This window comes from Vipera ursinii (genome assembly GCF_947247035.1).
Source record: "Vipera ursinii genome assembly, chromosome: 13".
NCBI lineage: Eukaryota > Metazoa > Chordata > Lepidosauria > Squamata > Viperidae > Vipera > Vipera ursinii.
The window spans coordinates 7,255,425-7,276,475 of NC_139526.1; the positions used below are offsets into that span (position 1 = coordinate 7,255,425).

At 42.3% G+C, this 21,051-nt stretch overlaps 1 protein-coding gene across 4 annotated transcripts in view; it reads right to left on the reverse strand.

The window, feature by feature from the left end:
- Nucleotides 1-1,066: 1,066 nt before the first annotated feature.
- RBFOX1 (RNA binding fox-1 homolog 1) overlaps nucleotides 1,067-21,051 on the reverse strand; it is a 494,862-nt gene continuing 474,877 nt past the window's right edge. For 3 of the 4 annotated variants that reach the window (XM_083373025.1, XM_083373024.1, XM_083373022.1), the window contains 2 exons: nucleotides 19,132-19,207; nucleotides 1,067-1,373 (listed from right to left, as the gene is read on the reverse strand). In XM_083373025.1, coding sequence (XP_083229151.1) covers nucleotides 1,251-1,373; nucleotides 19,132-19,207 — 199 coding nt within the window. In that variant the 3' untranslated portion in view covers nucleotides 1,067-1,250. The remainder of the gene's footprint in view (nucleotides 1,374-19,131; nucleotides 19,208-21,051) is intronic. The other variant, XM_083373023.1, reaches the window with a different exon arrangement.

A 21,051-nucleotide genomic window follows, 5' to 3' on the forward strand; every position in this document is an offset into this window, starting at 1 on the left:
AATCTAAAACATTGTCAATGTGTAAATTTCTCAAACTGAATAATTCTACTTCACAGATGTAAATTTTGTACACTTCTTTTTTTTAAAACTGGTACAAAGAATTTAACTTTTTTATTACTTTCTTTTTTGTTTTTTTGGAAAAAAAGAAAAAAATAGAAACTGCTTTATCACCTCTTTTTTATTATTTTTATTTTTAATTCTCCCGTAATATATAAAAGTTCTGCAATGATATCAATAATTTATTATACTGGAAGAAATATAAAAAAGAATGCTTGTTTATGGTCTAACGAGCAGGTAACTCTCCTTATTTACTTAATTTTATGTTTTTATTTTTTTTACATATACATTAGGTTTTTTATTTTTGTTTTGTGTGTGTGTGTGTGTGTGTTTGTTTTTGTTCTTTTTTTGCCTAAACAGCTAGTCACGATTGGAGCTAAATGCTGCCTGATGGAATACATTAAAAGCTTGGCCTTCCACAGCTTTTAATAAGACATTATGTACAGATGTCAGTTCAAGCACCCTTCTTGTAACTTTTCCCCCTCCCTCCCCCACCCCAACTCAGAATTAACAACATAACCTTTGGCTTTGAAGAAAGAGTGAATAATTTAAGACAGCTGATATAGAATTATAAGGTGCCTTTGGGGGATCCCCTTTTTTATAGTTAATTAGGTGGAACCCCATTTCCACCTTCTTGGTGTTCCTCTCTTTCTCTCTCTCTCTCTCTTTCTCTCCCCCCACACACCCCTTTTAAAAATAAAAATCAATGTCTTATGCAAGAAAAAAATAAATCATGATATCACATACACTCTGACAAAACAAGTGAGGAATCCCAACAGCGTAATATTCAGCATATATAATTCATTTACATGATATAGAACTTTTGATGGTGGCCCCCTGGACAAATTCGTTTCTAGCAGCTTTCTAGTTCAACCACAATGAAAATAATAGTAATTATTATAATTAATAATAATAATAATAAATACCTTCTACAGCCAGCAAACTAGGTAACCTTCAGAAATTAAAAGACCCACAATATTAAAATACACAGAACAAAATATCTGAGGTATAAGATAAAAAATGTAGATTTTTTACTCCTCTTTTTTTTAATGTAGTGGTTTATTTTACTTATTTGTTTGTTTGTATTTTTTTAGAGTTGCTAAAATGATGCATTGCTGCATGTATTGCCATCCCCAGGCCTTGGAAAGCTTCCATTTGATCCCCATTTGGGGAGGGTTTATGGTTTTTGTCATTTAGTATGGAGCAAAACGGCTGTATCCCCCTCGGTATATACTAGCCTGCAATGAAGAAAGAACGAGACCGACATCGTCAGCATGGCTTCTGTTCTTGACATCACTCAGGGGTGCAAAAGCATTCTGAAACAAAGCAATTTGAGGGGTGGGTGTTTGACTTCCATTTTTTGCCATAACCAGATCTGCATTATTATTTTTTTGCTACCTTCTCGGGGTGGGGGTGGGTTTGGCGCCATCTCTCAGCCATTGCACCAATTTCATGAACACACTACAGGTAGTCCTTGACTTACGACTATTTGCTTAGTGACTGTTTTGAAGTTGCAACGGCGCTGAAAAAAGTGACCCCTTCTTCACATTTACAACTGCAGGAGTGTTCCCCGAGGTCACTCAACCAAAATTCAGATGCTTGGCAACTGGCATGAATTTATGACGACTGCAGCACCCCCAGGGGAGGGGAAAGGGGGGGAGTCACGTGATACCCTTTTGTGATCTTCTGACAAGCCAAGCCAATGGGGAAGCTGGATTCCCTTAATGACTGTGGCAAAAAAGGTCATCAAATGGGACAAAACTGATTTCTCAAAATTCAGACGTTTGGCAACTGACTGGTATTCATGATCGTTGCTGTGACCAAGGTCATGTGATCACCTTTTGACAAATCAATGGGGAAGCCAGATTCCCTTAATATCTGTGTTACTAACTTAACTGCAGTGATTCACATAGTAACATTGGCAAGAAAGGTCATAAAATGGGTCAAAAACTCTACAATTGTTTTGCTTAGAAGCAGAAATTTTGGGCTCAGTCATGGATGTAAATCAAGGACTACCTGTATCAAAACTGTGTCACCTGATAAATCATCATTGGCCCATACAAGGATTCATGACCTAAGTCCTGATTAACTAATGGACTAACATTGATTTGCCAATGGATTCAGTTCATTTTTGTGTCTCAGATTGTTCAAACTCCAGCCTTGATCCTTTTTAATGTAGAAATCTTCAGAGTTCATTCTTCATTAATAGCAAGGATACCAATAGCAACTACACAATGACAGTGGGACCATCTCTGAGATAGGAAGGTTTAGAACAGAGCAGTTAAATCTCAGCAAAGGGATGGCACGTAGGATCATGGGTGAGTGTTTAGTTCAATGTTTCTCAGCCTTGACAACTTGAAGACCTGTGGATTTCAACTCCCAGAATTCCCTAGCCAGCTACAGAATTCTGGGAGTTGAGTCCCCACAACCAAGGTGGTTTAGCTGGTGAACCTTTGTCCTCATGAATTAGATAGTCAAGATCCCATCTTTGTTGCCTATTTTACAGGTATTTGTAAAACCCACAAAGGGAAAATGCATTCACGTGTGTGTGGGTGTATGGGGTGTGTGTGTTCCACCTGGACTGTTCTATTAGCAACTTTTTTTGAATAGAGAGGTCAATATCCTCATAAACCTGTTTGTCATGTTTTGTTTTAATAATCCAACACCAAGAGCATTAACAAGAAGACCTATAAATATTTCTTTATTCTTATTTATGTAAACACTTGTGTTCTGCCCTTCAAGTGTGTATTATCATCTTTCACCTCTTGCAAAAAGCATGTTGATAAATTCATTTTCTTTCTCTTAGTGGCACCATTAAATGCCTTTTATCCATATTAACATTTTACATGTAGTGTTGAGCCTTTTTTTTGGCTGAAAAGTGTTGTGCAAAATCCAAAAATAAGTGTCCAATTGGCAGGATCACAGCCCAGCCATTGTTGTAATATTTTCAGATGATGCAGATCAGCTCATTTCTCTTAGAAATGTAGACTGAACAAAATCTTTGAGAATGACTAAATGGGCTGCAGGAAAAAATTGTGAGATTACTTGAGCCATTACGTAGAAAAAGCTGATGTCAAGGTTCCGATGAATGAGACAAATCAAACAATTTGCTGGCACAATTATTTATCTAAAAAGTCTTACTAATGAAATGAAACATCGGCACTCATGGAGGGATGCCAGAATCTGAAATCCCCTGCCCCCAAACCCATCGTAACACACACACAATCCCCGCCCTTATCTACACGTCATAAATCACATTATCCAATTAGTTTCACATATGAGGTTTCTCCTCCCATTCTGTATGTGGGCTCCTTATATTCTCAAAATAGCTGTTAGAAAATTCCCTCCCTACAAGATTCAAAGTGAAGCAGTTTAAACAAAAGGCTGTCTCTTACATTGTCAGTGCAAAAACATGTCAATGTTTGCAGCACTGACATCCGCCCCCCCTTAAAAAAACAGATCCCGTAATGTAAACAAACACAAGTTAGAAGCTGACTCTTGGTTTGTTGGGGCGTTTCTCATAAAATGTTTTGATAAGCCTGTCAGCTTTCACATCGCTAGAATTCACCCAAATGGCTTCAGACAATGGGTATCCCTTCTATTGTACTAGGTACTGCAATTTTCCCTTAAAGATTCTAGAGTCAAGGATACGTTTCACTTCATAATGGGTCTGACCCACTACTATAAGGGGTCCAGGTGCTTTCTTAGGGGGAGGTCTTAAAGTGGAGGCTCAAAAAGCTTTCAGTAAGCTGCAATGGAACACCGGGTGAATTTTTCCCAAAGGTCTGGGGAGTTTCAATTTTACTGTGACCGGGTTGATGATTTTCACAATGGGGAAAGGCCCCAAGAATTTCGGTCCCAATTTCCTGCTGGGTAATTTGAGACGTAAATATTTAGTTGACAGATAAACCTTTTCTCCTGCTTGGAATGTTCTTTGGGGAGCCCTCTTTTTATCAGCTTCTTTTTTATAAGTCTTAGAAGTCTTCTGTAATGCTGTTTTCATGTTTCTCCAAACCTCTTCCCACCCCCTTACCCATTCATCAAGTGTCTGGGAAGCAGAGGGCACTTGAGGATAGTCAGGCATCGGGCTGAACTCTTTTCCTGTGGCTACTCTGAAAGGCGTGTAGCCAGTGCTGCTGTGAACAGAATTACTGTAGGCCACCTCGGTGAAATGGAGATGGACAGTCCGGGAAAAGGAGGCCTTCACAATTAGGTGGGGGCTATTAACCTGGCGACACTATTTACAAGGGAGCAAAGTGCCTTTTGAAGTATGGACAGATCACAAAAATTTAGAGGCACTAAAAACTCCCTGCAAATTGTCCCCAAAGCAAGTGCAATGGGTACAGTACTTTAACCATTTTAACTTCACTTTAAAGTACATACTGGGAAAGAAAAACTTCCTAGATGATGCGCTATCCTGACTGCCACAGTACAAAAGTGAACGCTAAGAGGTCTACGAGGCAATTATCCCCAGTTCACAACCTGCAGCACAACTCGCACCTTGCAGAACCCCTAATCCTGATGACCCGGGAGTGAAGAAGATAAAATGAGAGCTCCTTACCAATCAATGGTTCAAAGATAATCAAACCTCCCTAACATGCAGAGATGGTTTGGCATACATGGTGGCGGGGAAATTGTATCAACCTGAAGCCCTCCTTCTCAATGCTCTCAGACACAGCCATGATGTAAAACAGGCTGCACACTTTGGATATTTAAAAACTCTACACCTCACCCGCCAGCAATTTTGGTGGCTGGGGCTAAAACGAGATGTAGAAAATTATGTCAGGAGTTGTACCGTATGTGCCACCATGAAAAGAATTCCAGGGAAAACCCCTGGGCTACTGCAGTCAGTGGCAGACCCTTCTCAACCATGGGAAGAAATAGCTATGGACTTTATTGTAGACCTACCCAACAATAGAGGAAATACTGTCATCTGGAGTGTGATAGATCTGTTTTCGAAGCAGGCTCACTTTATCGCCTGTAAAGGACTCCCCCTCCTTTTAGGCTCAGCTGTCTTAGCACATGATGTCCACTCAGGATATTTTATTAGTCATTCAGTATATTCTGCAAATCTTGTAAAGGATAAATTCAGCAACATGAATAATTATGGAGTAGAAGTTCTAACTATTTGATGTATTTTATTTGTTTCTTTAGAGCCAGCCTTTCTTCCAGAACTCAAGATGGTTAAGAGGGGATCACCCTTCATTTTATCCCCTCAGGGACAACCTTCTGAAGTCAGTTGGGCTGAGAGGGTGTGACTGTCTAGGGTCATTCCATGATTGGGCTCCCATGGTTGAACGCGGCTTTGAACTAAGAGTTCTAACTCAAACTTTGAACTAACCGTTCTGCCTCCATGAAACAGATGCACATTCATAAGGACTCATTGCCACTCAAACACATAGTGGGACCCTCAAAGATCCCCCCAAAGTAATGTCGAATTGCAATACCGAATGTGATGAAGAGATTGTTCTTTTTTCAAGTTTTCGCTTTCATTAAAGGCCCCCCAAAATAATGTTTTATTTTTACCCTGGCCTGATTGTATCTCCCCCAGCATCCAACTCAAATGTGTGATTGGAGCATCTGGCCCAGAAAAAAATGTAGTGCTCCAGCTCTACAGACCACACAAATCTACAAATGAATTTATAAACAATTAATTTGTTTGGTTCTTTTGTGATATTTCTATGCTGCTGACTCAGGACCATGGCAAAGCCTGGGAAGAAATTCTTACAGGATCTGGGTCGGTCACTGGGACCAGAAATTTACTCTTCTGAGCTTTCAGATTTGTTCTGGAGCCCATCCTCAGGGAACTTATCTCTACTGGAGTGTGTGCTTTGGGCTGTTCTGTGTGTGGTATTTATATGGTGCCTGTTTTGTGGGCATTTTAGATATTAATTGGGATGTTGATGGCTGGCTATTAAGTTGTTGAGTGTTATTTTCTTGTGCTGTCCAGCCCTCACCTTCTAAGTATTTGATAAGCTGATGGCAAATCAGCACTACTGTTGACTGATGAGGGGCCCGTTTCCCAGGCTTCAATCACTTCCCTGGCTGTTTTTGTGCCTGCTCATCCAACAATCTTAATAGCAGAGCAATAGACTAAACCTCTGGTCTGGGTGACCAACCCAGATTGGATCCTGCGACATTATCCTGGGACATGTCTATTCGCCTTCATTTGTGAGAAATTCTTACTCTGTTTGTAGAGGGTGTAGACAAGCTGAGCCATACTTGGACTCAGAAGTCAACTGGATTTCTCTTCCTGGCATGAATTGCTGACTTTCTACCTGCCCAACTTGGCTATAGCTTGTTGATTTCACCACCCTCACCCACTGTACATTAGTTAGATGATCTTGTACAGATCGTGTATGAATGCAACTGTAGATGCAAGAGCCAGCTTGCAGGACAGATCTAGGATTTGCCTGCATCTCTGCCAATGAGTATATCTTGGTCTGTGGCAAAATTACTCTTGTTTACTTGAAAGGCAGTTTGATGTTATACTGCAAGGCAGACTGTCTCAGGGTCTTCTGGTTTTACACTCATGTATGTACTGTATGTGCATGTGTGTTTATGTATGTATACTATACTGTGTGTGTATGTGGGTGCATGCATGCATGCACATACTATCTATACATACATATGTACAGCATAATTGGTGCAAAGAATGTATTGTTGCAGGATGGATGGCTGGATGGAGTGACAGACAGACAGATCAACAGATGTCTTATTCCTACAGGGCAGCTCCTCCCTCTTTAGGCTCAAATAAAGGGGAGGAGCTGCTTTAATGAAGAGCAGTGAGGAACAGTGTAGGAGAGAGGTGTGAACGGCTTCAGAATCATTTGTGAACTGTGCATAGTCCTAGGAATTAACACCTTTGCCTCTGGAGAACCTTCTGGGTCTATGTATTGCCCAAGTTGCTTAGGGGCACCTGGGGGCTCAGATTTCTGCCATGGATCTGCAACAGTAGAGTTAGAGGTATCCCTTTCTCCGTTGGCAATGGGAAGTCAATTTGCGCACAGAGCTTTGGGTTCAAAAGCTTCACTGTGAACCAAAGAGAGACCTTCCATCACTGGCCTCTGCCAGTCAAAATGATGAAAGCAGTGTCCTGGCGCTGGCCACACAGGGGTGGACCTTGGGGCCAATGCTGCTTTGATCATTTGGAAGATCATCTGGAGCTTGAAGGTGCTCGTATTTCAGATGGCACGTGTTGCTCCTTCTCCTGCATAGAGATGTTCCTTTAACAACAACAAAAAAGAATAATGGTGGGATAGGTTATATACGGAGCTCCGGATTATGTCTGCTTGTCCTCTGAATTTAGTGGGCTTTGGTTGCTTGCTGAACTTTGGGAATATGGCCTTAGTGCTGCAAAATTTTCTTGGAAGGGGCAGTGGAGAAAGGCAGATTTAGAAACTTCCTTTATTCAATAATTTTACAAGACTTTGCTACAATGACGCTATCTAAAGCTGTAGAAGAATTGGGATGCATGAAGTCTAAGTGGACGACAACTCAGTATTAAATGCAGAAATCTAAATCATAAAGAATTAGTAAGCTTTTAAGAAGCGATTGGACAACAATTTGTCTGAAATGGTATAGAATTTCCTGTCTGAGCAGGGGGTTGGACTAGATGACCTCCAATGTCCCTTCCAACTCTGTTATTCTGTTCTACCAGGCTAAGCTATTCACTATGTCTTATAAAAGGGTGAGATCTTTTCAAGAGTAATGTTATCTTGAAAACCAGTCTCCAGAAATGCATTTATTATTAAAAAAAATCTTCCAAAGACAGAAGACCACAAATTGACTGATAAATGAGACCAAATAATTTACCCAAACTCAGTGGGTAAAATGAAAAACTGAGGAAAATTTAAGCTGACAATTGTGAACACCCACCCACACAGGCACTCAGACACTCACACTAAAGTTTTTTTTTTAAAAAAAATAAATATGTTTTGCTAAATTTAATTTTTTAAAAAACAACCTCAGTAAATTGAAAAGGAAAGGGGTCCTTTTTTAGATTACTTAACAACTACAACACCCATGTTTCGACTTCTTATCTCAACTAATTTTGGGGATAGCAGTCAAAAGATCTGTTTCTCAACAATTCAGAACATTTTAAGCATGTTTCTTTTGCCAAAAAGTGGGCTTTTTCCTGAGAAAAAATATTGGAGATGGTGATCTCTGGAGGTTTAATTTCTCACAAAAACCTGCGTTTCCAAATTAAAGAGAAAAAAATAACACTTGGGTAAATAAATAAATAAATAAATAAATAAATAAATAAATAAATAAATAAATAAATAAATAAATAAATAAATAAACTAACTGCTTTCCATCTGTGATTTATTATTCTCCCATTTCACCTGGAGAATAATGTGAAGGCTTCTCCTTACACCTTCAAGTCTGTCCATCACATTGTGAGGACAGTCATATGGGATGAAGAAAGCCACAGCTTTATGGAACAGTTAAAAATAACTTACTCTAGTTCTACCCTAAAAGTGTGATCACAAGGATATCACTGTTAAACTGCATTCAGGTTGAAAGGACTGAGGTGCTTTTGGGTTGAAAGGATAACCCAATGACATCATCATTGCCAGGGGGGATGCCAAGTTTGGGGGCTCCTTTCATGTCCCTGCCAGGAGCTGGAGCAAAGGATGAGAGCTCACCCTGCCTTGCAACAGCACTTGTGCCTCGAACACGGGCTTGCTAACCTTCAACCCAGCATCCTAATGACATGAGCCATCATTTATTTATTTATTTATTATTTATTAATTTAATTTGTATACCGCCCTTCTCCCGAAGGACTCAGGGCGGTGAATAGGGCAATACATAAAAACAAGATACAAAAATTAAAAATTATTAAAAAGTAATTAAACAGTGCCCGTAATAAATTAATACAGATTAAAAGTTAAAAACCATTTATAAAATCCAACCCCATCCCATCAGGCCAGGCCAGCTTGTTCAAAGAGATGGGTTTTAAGATCGCGCCAGAAGAAGCGGAGATCGGGCGCCATCCGGAGCTCGACCAGAAGATGGTTCCATAAATACGGTGCACCCACAGAGAACGCCCTCCCCCTGGGTGCCACCAGTCGGCATTCTTTGACCGGTGGCACCCTGAGGAGGCCCTCTCTGTGGGAGCGTACTGGGCAGAGGGAAGTTGACGCCGGCTGCAGGTGCTCCCCAAGGTATTCCGGACCCATGCCATGTAGGGCTTTGTAGGTCATTACTAACACCTTGAACCTCACCCGGAAGACAACTGGAATCCAATGCAGCTCGCGGAGCAAAGGTGTGACATGGGAGTGTCGGGAAACTCCCAATACAACTCTCGCGGCTGCATTCTGTACCAGTTGGAGCCCCCGAGTGGTCTTCAAGGGTAGCCCCATGTAGAGAGCGTTGCAGTAGTCAAGATGAGAGGTCACGAATGCATGAGTGACTGTACGTAAGGCATCCCGGTCTAGATAGGGCCACAACTGGCGCACCAGGCGAACCTGGGTGAAGGCCCCCCTAGTCACAGCTACTATATGGTCTTCTAGGGAAAGCTGTGAATCTAGGAGGACTCCCAAGTTGCGAGCCCTATCTACAGGAGGTAATAACTCACCCCCCATAGTGAGGGGTGGGATATCCTGAATATCCCGAGATATTCACAGCCACTCAGTCATGTCAGGGTTGAGTCGAAGCCTGTTCCTCCCCATCCAGACCCGGACCGCCTCCAGGCATCGGGACATCACGTCGAGGGCATCACTGGGGTGGTTTGGGGTCGAAATGAAAAGCTGGATATCATCAGCATACTGATGATACCCAACTCCAAAACCACGAATGATCTCACCCAGCGGTTTCATGTAGATGTTGAACAGGAGAGGCGAGAGGACCGACCCCTGAGGAACTCCACAAACGAGAGGCCTCGCGGTCGACCTCTGCCCCCCTGCCAACACCGACTGACAGCGTCCCAGGAGATAGGAGGAGAACCACTGAAGGACCGTGCCTCCCACTCCCAATCCCCTGAGGCGCCGCAGCAGGATACCATGGTCAATGGTATCGAAAGCCGCTGAGAGGTCTAATAGGACTAGGACAGAGGAATATCCCCTGTCCCAAGCCCTCCAGAGATCATTCACCAGCGCGACCAATGCCGTCTCCGTGCTGTACCCGGGCCTGAAGCCCGATTGGTTTGGGTCTAGATAATCCGCTTCATCCAGGAGCAGAGGGAGCTGATGCACCACCACACTCTCAACAACCTTCGCAAGAAAGCGAAGGTTGGAGACCGGACGAAAGTTATTTAACACAGCCGGGTCCAAGGCAGGCTTCTTGAGGAGAGGTCTTACCACTGCCTCTTTCAAGGCGGCGGGAAAACTACCCTCACTCAAAGAGGCAGATATAACCGCCTGGATCCAGCCTCGTGTCCCCTCCCGGGCTGCATAAACCAGCCAGAAAGGGCACGGGTCCAATAAACATGTGGTGGAGCTCAGCCTCCCCATAATCCTATCCACTTCTTCCGGAGTTACAGGATCGAACTCCTCCCAGGTAACATTGACAAGACCGCTCATGTCCTGATCGTCTGACGCTGCCCAGTCGGAGTCCAGACCGGTCCGAATCTGAGCGATTTTGTCCGACAGATGTTGACTAAACTCCTCGGCACGCCCCTGCAAGGGTTCCTCACTCACCTCCTGATTAAGGAGGGAGCGGGTCACCCTAAACAGGGCGGCCGGGCGATTATCTGCGGACGCGAAGTAGTTAGACCTCGCCACCCTCATCGCTGCGAGATAAGACCTAATATGGGTTCTTAGTCGCAATCGGTCGAATTCAGATCGGCTGGACCTCCAACCGCTCTCTAGGCCCCGTTTCCGACGCTTCATCTCCCGGAGCTCCGCGGAGAACCATGGAGCCCATTGGGATCTGCGCCGGGTCAGGGGCCGCAAGGGTACAACTCGGTCAAGTGCCTCCGTGGCCGTCCTTTCCCAGGCTTCCACTAAGGCATCTGCCGAGCTGTGAGCAGAGGAGGCAGGTGGGGACCCCAGTACTGCCTGGAACCTCTCAGGGTCCATTAAGCGCCTGGGGCGGAACCATCTAGTTGGCTCAACACCCCCATGGTGGGGAGTGGCAAAACGGAAGACCAGCCACAGGAGATGATGATCGGTCCATGACAGGGGCATAACAATTGGGGAGCCCCCACCAAGATCATCTAACCACCGTCCAGATAAGAAAACCAAGTCAAGGGTGTGGCCTCCCTCATGAGTCGGTCCATGAATTACTTGCGTCAGGTCCATGGCCATCATGGAAGCCATGAACTCCCGAGCTAACTCAGATGCTCCTCCCAGGGATGGTAGATTGAAGTCTCCCAAAAATCATAAGTTTGGGGAACTCAATCACCAGCCTTGAGAGGATATCGAGAAGCTCAGGCAGGGCTGCTGCTGCGTGACTAGGCGAAAGGTACACCAGCAGCAAGCCCAACTGCACCCTAGGACCAAACCTCAATAAGAGAGATTCGCACCCGACTATCTGAAGAACGGTGGCCTCCTGCGGACATAAGGTCTCCCTCATAACCACAGCCACTCCCCCACCCCTACCCTGGGTCCGAGGCCGGTGTAGCACCCAGAAACCTGGTGGGCAAAGATCAACCAGGGGGATACCGCCCTCTGGGCCCAACCAGGTCTCCGTGATGCAGGCCAGGTCCGCATGCTCACTCTCGACCAGATCCCAGACGAGAGGAGCCTTATTAGCAATGGACCTGGCATTCAGGTACACCAGCCGGAGCTCAGGTGGCTGCACATCCCCGCTCCCGCGACCTCGGGTCGAAGACAGAGGGTTGGAGCGCCTCACTGCTTGTAAATAGCGGAGATGCCCTCCCGGAGGTTGGTACGGCCCTCTGATCTTACACCTGCTGCCATTCCCTATCGTCGTGGGAATAGGCAATCCCACGACCTGCTCCGGAGCTCCGGAGGTGGCCGACCCCGGCTCCCTCTCTACGCGATCTATCCTGGACCTGGCCTGAACAACAGTTGGTGGATTACCCCCCATCTCCAACCAACCACAACCCTCCCCCCTCCCTAACCCTACAAAAAATTGGCTAAAAAGGTAACCAGGGGCCTCTTATTAAATTTATATCTGAGGCCCCTGTTCCTGCCCAGCCATCTCTCAGGGTCCCGACAATCGGGCCCGTCATCAAGAGGCAGAGTAGAAGATGAGGCGGGTCGCACCCAGGATGGGGGGCACCCCTGAGGGCGAACAAAACCGTGCTGGGATAACTCAGGCCCATGATAATAATTAGATAATCCAGCAAAAAAGCAGACCCAGATCAAAATAAATAAAATGGGAGGATCTTAAAGTGGAAGGAGAATATCCAGACTGCAAACCCAGCTCCGCTGCTACTAGAGCTGGGTAACCCCATGCCCCTTTGTTAAATAATTGTTAAATAACTAGGCAACACCCCTTCCTTTAACCAGGGGGTCCCAGAGGTCTTCTAACTCCCAACCAAACCCCAAACCTCAGGCCTTTATGCCCCTGCAAAATCCTATTCATCACTTCTGCATGATGCCCTTTCACCCCAAAGGGCATCACTTACCATAATTATTCTATTTCCTGAATACCGACTGTTGGAATACCAAGCTGCCAAGATTGGTCCCATTCCCCATTTGTCTAATTCTCTGGGCTAAAAACTCTGTAACCCCAATTCAAATCAACCCCCAATTAACAGGATTATTGGGATGCCCTGGGCTAAAATGCAGAAGGGTTCCCTTGTGCTCAACAACTGCCCAGAGAATTGGGCAGAGCAAGTTTTCATAGTCCTAGCAGTGGTGGGATTCCAATACGTGAGCAACTGGTTCTCTGTGTGGATGGGCCTGGGCAACAAAAAATTAGCTACCAGTTCTGCCAAAGTGGTGTGAACTGGCTGAATCCCACCACTGAGTCCTAGGAAGCGTACCATACTTAACGTCCCATTTGCTGCAATGGCATCAAGACTGATTGCAGTGTTTCTCAAAGTTGGCAACTTTAAGATTATGTGGATTTCATCTCCAAGAATTCTGGGAGTTGAAGTCCGGATATCTTAAACTGATTCACATTGATAAACACTGGTTATTTTATTGCTGATGCTTCTTTTACCTCTGGAGCTTTGACTTTTTTATAGTGCTGTATTTTTTAAATAATCCATTTCAATAAGCTGTACACTACCCAAAGAACTGGGCATACTGGTCAGTATAGCTATGGAATCAATAATATATAGTATGTTCTGCTTCCTCAATAACAAGAGGGGCACCAATTATGTGGGACAAGCCTCAGACCATTTCAGGATAATTTCATAAACTTTCAGAGTTTCAAAGAAGGGCTCCATGTTATTCAACACTGTCACTGAGGATGCTTTGTGTATTTTTTTAACTGTAAAGTTTATAACCTGGGGCAAGATTTGACTAGCTTCTAATCCATCAGTATTTATAACATAGTAACATGACTACTAGTATGGTAGGCTTGATGCACAGTTTTGCCCAAATATATTCAGAATGAAAAGAGAAAAATAAAGGAAGAATAACCCATTTTAAAGGAATCCAGACTCCGCTCAACTGCAATATGTTCACTGTCTACTAAAATAAACCATCAAGAGCCCAAATCAGGATAGTCAGATTTTCAGACAAGTAATTTCCCAACTAGTACAGAAAGATAACTTTACTATAAAAATATATTACATCTGGTTTTGGACATCAGGGTGTAAAAAGATTTTGAGATTCTGGAAAGAGTGCAGACTAGAGTAACAAAGATTATTGTTTAAGGGGCTGGAGGATAAAACATATGAAGAATGGTTGCAGGAATTGGGTATGTTTAGTCTAGTGAAATAAATTACTAGAGATGACATGATAGCAGTATTCCAGTATTTGAGGGTCTGCAACAAAAAAGAAAGGGTCAAGCTATTCTCCAAAGCACCTGAAGGCAAAACAAGAAACAAGGGATGGAAACTAATCAATGAAAGAACAAAACTGGAACTAAGGAGAAATTTCCTCACAGTGAGAACAATTAAGCAGCGGAACAGCTTGTCTTCAGAAGTTGTCATTGGAGAAATTAAGAAGAGACTGGATAGCTACCAGTGGAACATATTCCCTTCAGACATTGTGGGTGCTTCATCACTGGAAGCTTTTGAGAAGAGACTGGACAAGGACTTGTCTGACATGGTATAGTGTTTCCTGCTTGGGGTTGGACTAGAAGACCTACAAGGTCCCTTCCAAATCTGTTATTCTGTTTTTCTCTTAAACTCAGCCTGGTCTGTCCTTGGATAACTCACAACCAGCTATAACCAATTCCACTAGGTTGTTGTGCTGGGAATAAAATTGGAAGAATCAGGAGAAGTGATTAGAATAGAATAGATCTGGAAGGGACCTTGGAGGTCTTCTAGTCCAGCCCCCTGCTCAAGCAGGAGAACCTATACCATCTCAGACAAGTGACTGTCCAGTCTCTTCTTAAAAACCTCCAGTGATGGAGCACCCAAAACCTCTGAAGGCAAGCCATTCCACTGGTTAATTGTCCTCCCTATTAGGAAGTTTCTCCTTAATTCCAGGTTGCTTCTCTCCTTGACTAGTTTCCATCCATTGTTTCTTGTCCTTCCCTCTGGTGCTTTGGAGAATAATTTGACCCCCTCTTCTTTGTGGCAGCCTCTCAAATACTGGAATGCAGCTATTATGTCACCCCTATTACTTCTTTTCTTTAGACTAGCCAAGCCCAAGTCCTGCAGCTGTTCTTCATAAGTTTTAGTTTCCAGGCCTTTAACCATTGTTAAATATTGTTATAATATTATTATAGCATTGTTATAATATTGTTATAATCAATGTGATTGTGGTTGGGGGGCACAACTACATGATTATAAAAAAGGGGTACAATCATTAAGATATAGTCATGACCATTCTCTTGATTTTTCAACTTCTTCACCCCACCGATGTGTCAATTATAAGCTGAATCTGAGGTTTCCCTGTGCAAACAATACAAAATAAATTTTCCTCTCCCTCTTCTCTGATTATCTATAAATGTCCAATTAGGTGCTTGTATATTGTTTAAGAAAGAGGTGTTTGATTCCCAGCTCTGCATACCAATGGCTGACCTTGGCTAGCTGAAGCTTCTCACAAGGCACAGCTGGATTTCCATACCCCTCTTTTTTTCCTTGCATTCCAATCCCCTCCCCCACAATTACTAATGTCAGGCTGTCAGCTCATGAAGTTTGGGTAGGAGAGATGTAGCCGTGACATAATGCCTCTATAGGCATAATGGCTGGCTGGCTTAATGAGATGTGCATATTGGGATCTGTGGCTTGTTTGTAGCTCTCTGACTTATTCTTGGTTTGTTTTGAAGCTCTGTTCTACTTCTAATACTTCTTCAGAGCTGCGAGGTTAGAGAACAAAGCAGGAATTATCCAACCCCCAGATATTTTGCTGATTTGTAAGAGTGGACCTGGCTAGTTGAATAAGCCAAGGTTTAAATTATCAATGTTTTGGAGAAATACATCAGCGCAGCCTTTGATTTATTGCAATTCTCTTAGGCTGTGGGGTCGATCCTTTCCTTTTGTTAATCCAATGAGAGGTGACATCACTGAGACTCAGAGTACAGATGTAGTGAAATCAAAAAAATCTGACATTTGCATGGCAGTATCTTTTGACTGCTGAGAATGATTGACAGGCCTGATCTGATTGTTTAAAATAAGTCAATGTGTTTTTAAATCATGCTCAATTGTCACTGCAATTGTTTTGGGGACACACTGATTAAAACAGGGCAATATGCTATTATGCTATTTATTTATAAAAAACTATGGATCAAATAAAGGTTGTTTTACCCAACTGGGATTTTTTTCTCTTCATATAAAACCAATCATAGAACAATCTTAAATGGAGCTTAGATTATTAATTTAGAAGCATCATTTTAATTTAGACATGATCTCTATTGGATAGCAAAGACAATTGATCCTGATCATATAAGAATTTATTAAAACGAAAAATTGTTTGGGGATAGTAGCCAAAAGTCATTTGGGAACACTTTGGGGAAAATTTGATGATAGTGTGAGAGGCTCCTAGTGGAACATCTAATAAGTATGAGCCAGCAGCGTGCTGCAGCTGCCAAAAATGCCAATACAATCCCAGGCTGCATCAACAGAGAGATAGCATCAAAATCCCACTGCACTTGTGAGACCACACTTGGAACAGGCTTTTTAACAGACTGATAGAGTCTCAGAATTGTGCTTGATAGAACTAAGTTTCAGCTGTTAGACTTTCCCTGAATAGTACAACTTACAATAGGTGTTTTGGGCTTATTTAAGCAGTGACTGGACAAAAGCTTAAGAAAATACAGAATCCTTAGTTTAGTAACTCAGAAAGATAGAGGTAGGCCTTGACTTACAACAGTTCATTTAGTGACTGTTCAAAGTTACAACGGCATTGAAAAATGTTACTTATGATTGTTTTTCACCGTTACGACCTTTGCAGCATCCCCACAATCATGGGAGTTGAAGTCCACAAGTCATAAAAGGGCCAAGTTTGAAGACCCCTGTTTTAGAGAGTCTTTTCAGCAGTTCCAAGAAAGCTTCACACACATTTGCATACTCAGGTGACCCTGAGGATACAATGTAAACCTCCAAGTGGCCTCAACAACTCTCTAAAAGAATGCAAATGAACAGCTGTCTACAAGGAGTATAAATCCTTCCCTTCCCCACCATACAGTCAGAGTTGAAGAAGCTTCTTGGATGAGAAGCGAAACGTCTTCAGAGAAAAAACAAGAAAGCCCAGTGGCCTCTTGAAAAAGCACCTTTGAGACAAAGGTTTAATCAAATTCTTTTCTGTGAACATATATGTGATGCAGCAGAGACTGAGGCATTAGCACATGGATTGCATGATTGCCTGACACCAAAACAGAACATTATCTTGAGTCATGGGCACGATGAACAGTTCAACAGGGTACACATCTCAGAAGAACCTATAGGCAGTCCTCAACTTATGAACACAACTCAGCCCAATTTTTTTGTTTCCATGCAAGATAGTTGTTAAGTGAGTTTTGCCCCATTTTCTTGCCATAGTTAGGGTTAGAGTTGGAATCAGTGCAATTATTAAGTTAACAATGCAGATGTGAAGTGAATCTGGCTTCCCCTTGGACTTTGTCTGCCACAAGGACACAAAGGGGGATCCCATAATCCCAGGACACTGCAACCGTCATAAATGCATGGCAGTTGCCAAGCGTCTGAATTTTGATCAGGTGACTGTGGGGAGGCTGCAACAATTATACGTATGAAAAATGGCTATCAGTCACTTTTTTCAGGGCCGTTGTAAGTTCAAATGGTCACTGAACAAATGATTGTAAATCAAGCCCCCCCCCCTGTATTTTATGCATGGTTAGGACTTATGGATATCACATATAAAATGGCTTTCTTTCTGAACAACACAGTGCAAATTTGATTGGGGCAAATTGTAAGGATGATCCATCTAGGATGTTTCTGTTGACTGCTGGCTGCCAACAGTTCAGCAGTTCGAATCAAGTTCAGCCTACCATCTTTTCAAGGTTGGTAAAATCAGGACCCAGATTGTTGGGAGCCATAGGCTGACTCTGCAAACCACTCAGAGAGGGCTGCAAAGCACTGTGAAGCGGTATATAAGTCTAAGTGCTATTACTATTGCTCTTCCTTCCTTCCTTCCTTCCTTCCTTCCTTCCTTCCTTCCTTCCTTCCTTCCTTCCTTCCTTCCTTCCTTCCTGTTAGAATGCAGCATTACAGACTGACTCTGCCCATAGTCAGAAGTTCGATCCTGACCGGCTCAACTTGCTTCTGCTGACTGCTGGCTGCCAACAGTTTGGCAGTTCGAATCAAAGTTGACTCAGCCTTTCAAGGTCAGTAAAATCAGGACCTGGATTGTTGGGGGAAAGATGCTGGCTCTGTAAACCACTTAGAGAGGGCTAAGTGTAAAGCACTGTGAAGTGGTATACAAGTCTAAGTGCTAGTGCTAGTACTATCTATAGGGGCTAAGATGTTGTTTTTATACTGTTCTGGATTATTTTCTTCACTCTCTTGTATTTTGATTTGGCCTTTTGGCTAATCTATAAAGCATTGTTGCTAATACTATGGCTATATAAATAGAAGTAAATTTTAAGATAGGAATGCAATGTTTCTGATATAATGCTTCTACATAAGGTCCTAGAAAATTATATGATACATACATATATATTTTCGACTTTGAATACACACACATACACACACACTCTCCCACACAAACATTCATAATAAAATTGGGGCCCCAGGGTACAAAAATGACTGTGGCTTGAGGTTTTTTTTTTTTTTTTTTTGAGTCAGAGGGATTCAGTTAATGTCAAGCAAGCTTGTCTCCATTTCGGTTCATTTCTGTTACTAATATTTTTTTTTTCCATTTTTACACGTTATTTTAATTTCATGGTAAAAGGTGGTTCCACTTTTGACTCCAGGGGAGATGTTTGCTCAGAATGCAAAAAGGTCCACAGTGCCCAATGCAATTTCCCTGTGGGTTTTTAATGGGTTACATTTTAGCTATGTACAACTACAGATTCTTCTGAAAGTCAAGGAGGGGCTAAATGTAGTCTTCCTCTCTTGCCATATGCCTCATTTTAGATTATTAACTACAATTGAGAGGAAATAGCAAAGGTGTGGGCTAACTGCCTGCACCACCTTGGAAATATCTTTTTCAGCTCTTTGTATGAAGCACTGGTGTGACTTGGACCTCAGGGCTGTATAAATTCAATTGGCGAAAGGGAGATGGGGGTGGGTGGGTGGGTTTGAGGAGAATGGACATCTCCATGAAAGTCTTCCACTTGTGATGGATTTAATTATCAAAATGACTAATTATTCCATTAAGGTAAGTGCTTGGCTAGGTGATACTTGCAAAATTAAAAATATAATAACTTACATGCACTGCATTGCCAAGAAATTAAGACATTTATCAAGTTTACTGGGAAGGATTAATGTGGCATTTTAGCTGCCGTTAGCAGAAGAGACAAATTCAATTAAGGAAAAGTGAGGAGATGTCAACCATGTTAAGGACAGAGTAGAGGAAGGGAGGAAAAAGCACTTGAAGCTGGGTTAAAAGGAGGTAGGGGGAGAAGGGGGCAAACACTTACCATGGCACCAACGCCGTAGGTGGCTGCTGGAGCAAGTGTGTGGTGGTAGGGGTCTGCAGCATAAAGTCGTCCGTAACTACAAAAGAAGCAGAGCTCTGGATTAATTATAGACACAAACACACACACAAACACACACACACACAGAGAGAGAGAGAAATAAGAAAAAAGAAACAGCATCAACCCCAGAGGTTAGAGCCAGAAAGGAATTACAAAATAATGCAATCAAACATTCCATTCTACTCAATTACATTGGAAATGAGCTGACTCAGCACTTTATGGAAGCAATCTCCTCTGGAGATTGGGCGACAAAGGACCCTAATGAGGGCCAATTGCAAATGGATGATTAGCCGGAGGAGATTAACATGAAGCAGCCAACACGCAAAGCTGCAGAACAAAGATGTTCAACATTTCAATAGGAGAGAACGTATGGCTCCTGTTTGTTCTTCCTTTAACGCAGCAGGATCACAGTGGTCTCTTTCACAAGCATAGTTCAAGAATCCCCCCTCAGGAAATTTTAAGGCACCTGGTAAGGGTCTAGTACAACTCACTGCAGTCAAGTCACTGTGGCCAACTCGCTATGACCACCTCACCACAGCCAACTCACCACGGTCAACTCGCCGTGGCCAACTCACCACGAGATAACTTATCATGGCCAACTCCCTGTGGGACAAGAGTTATACTAATATCGAAGAAATGGTGGAACAGAGTAATTAAAGGATGCCAAAGGAGGGACAAAATGAAATGTGAATGACAAAAAATAAAACATTTTTAAAATTATTTTAAATAATTAAATTGAATTGTTGAATTGTCCCAACAATTGTGACAATTTGGCTGTGGTGAGTTGTCCCATTCTGTGTCGCAGTGAAGGTCCTGTACGAAGATTGGTAAGGCTCATATTTTAGACTCTCCTTTGCAATGGAAACTCACAGATGACTTTCCAATCTCTTTTTCTTAACTGAAGTGTAATTGAGGAGGGTCTGGATTAAAAGTGGTCAGGTTTTAGACCTCCTTCAGCGATGAAAACTCATTGGGTGACTGATGCACTGGGTTAGCATAATTAACTTCACAACCTTGCTGTTGAAATGTGAATGACAAAAATTAAAATATTTTTAATTATTTTAAATAATTAAACAGAATTATTGAATTGTCCTGTAGCAAGTTGTTCTGCAGTGTGGGCTGTGGCAAGTTGTCCCATTCCACCTGGTATGATCTCACCACAGCTACACCAGAAGCAGTTAGGTGGTTAGCTTTGTTAGACATTGAATTATAACATGTATCCCATTACAATTCTTTGGCTGTTATGGTTATAGTGATTTTATTGTTGTTTTAATCTTGGTTTAATATATTGCCTTGCATATAGTATTGTCAGATAGATAGATAGATAGATAGATAGATAGATAGATAGATAGATAGATAGATAGATAGATAGATAGATAGATAGATAGTATATTAATGCTATTGAGAAAACCAAGAACATAATTCACAAAATTTAAACCTGATGTGTTTAGATTCTTTATTCTTCCAAAAGGCAAAGTGAACTACTTGTCCAATTTTTGAAAATACAGTGTGGCATGTAGAAAATTCAGTGAAGTGGCCAAACATTTCAGGTTGAAAATATTTTGAACTGGAAATATGCCATCTCAGGTTAAATATATTTGTTTCAATTTTAAACAGACTGTTTTAACTACCCTAGGACTGAAGCACTTTGAAGTCAAAAACAGCTCTTTGAAACTCAAAGGTGGGAGTCTATTCAGATCAAACTGTTCAACATTCAAAACTTTTCAGACAACCTAAGTGAAAACAATCAGTTAAAAAAAACAAAACTTCAATACTTATTTGAAAGATGGCTGGATTTCCTCCCCCCCTCCCCCAAACTCAACAGCTAGCTTATACAAGGAGAAATTTATTTTTATTTTTCCT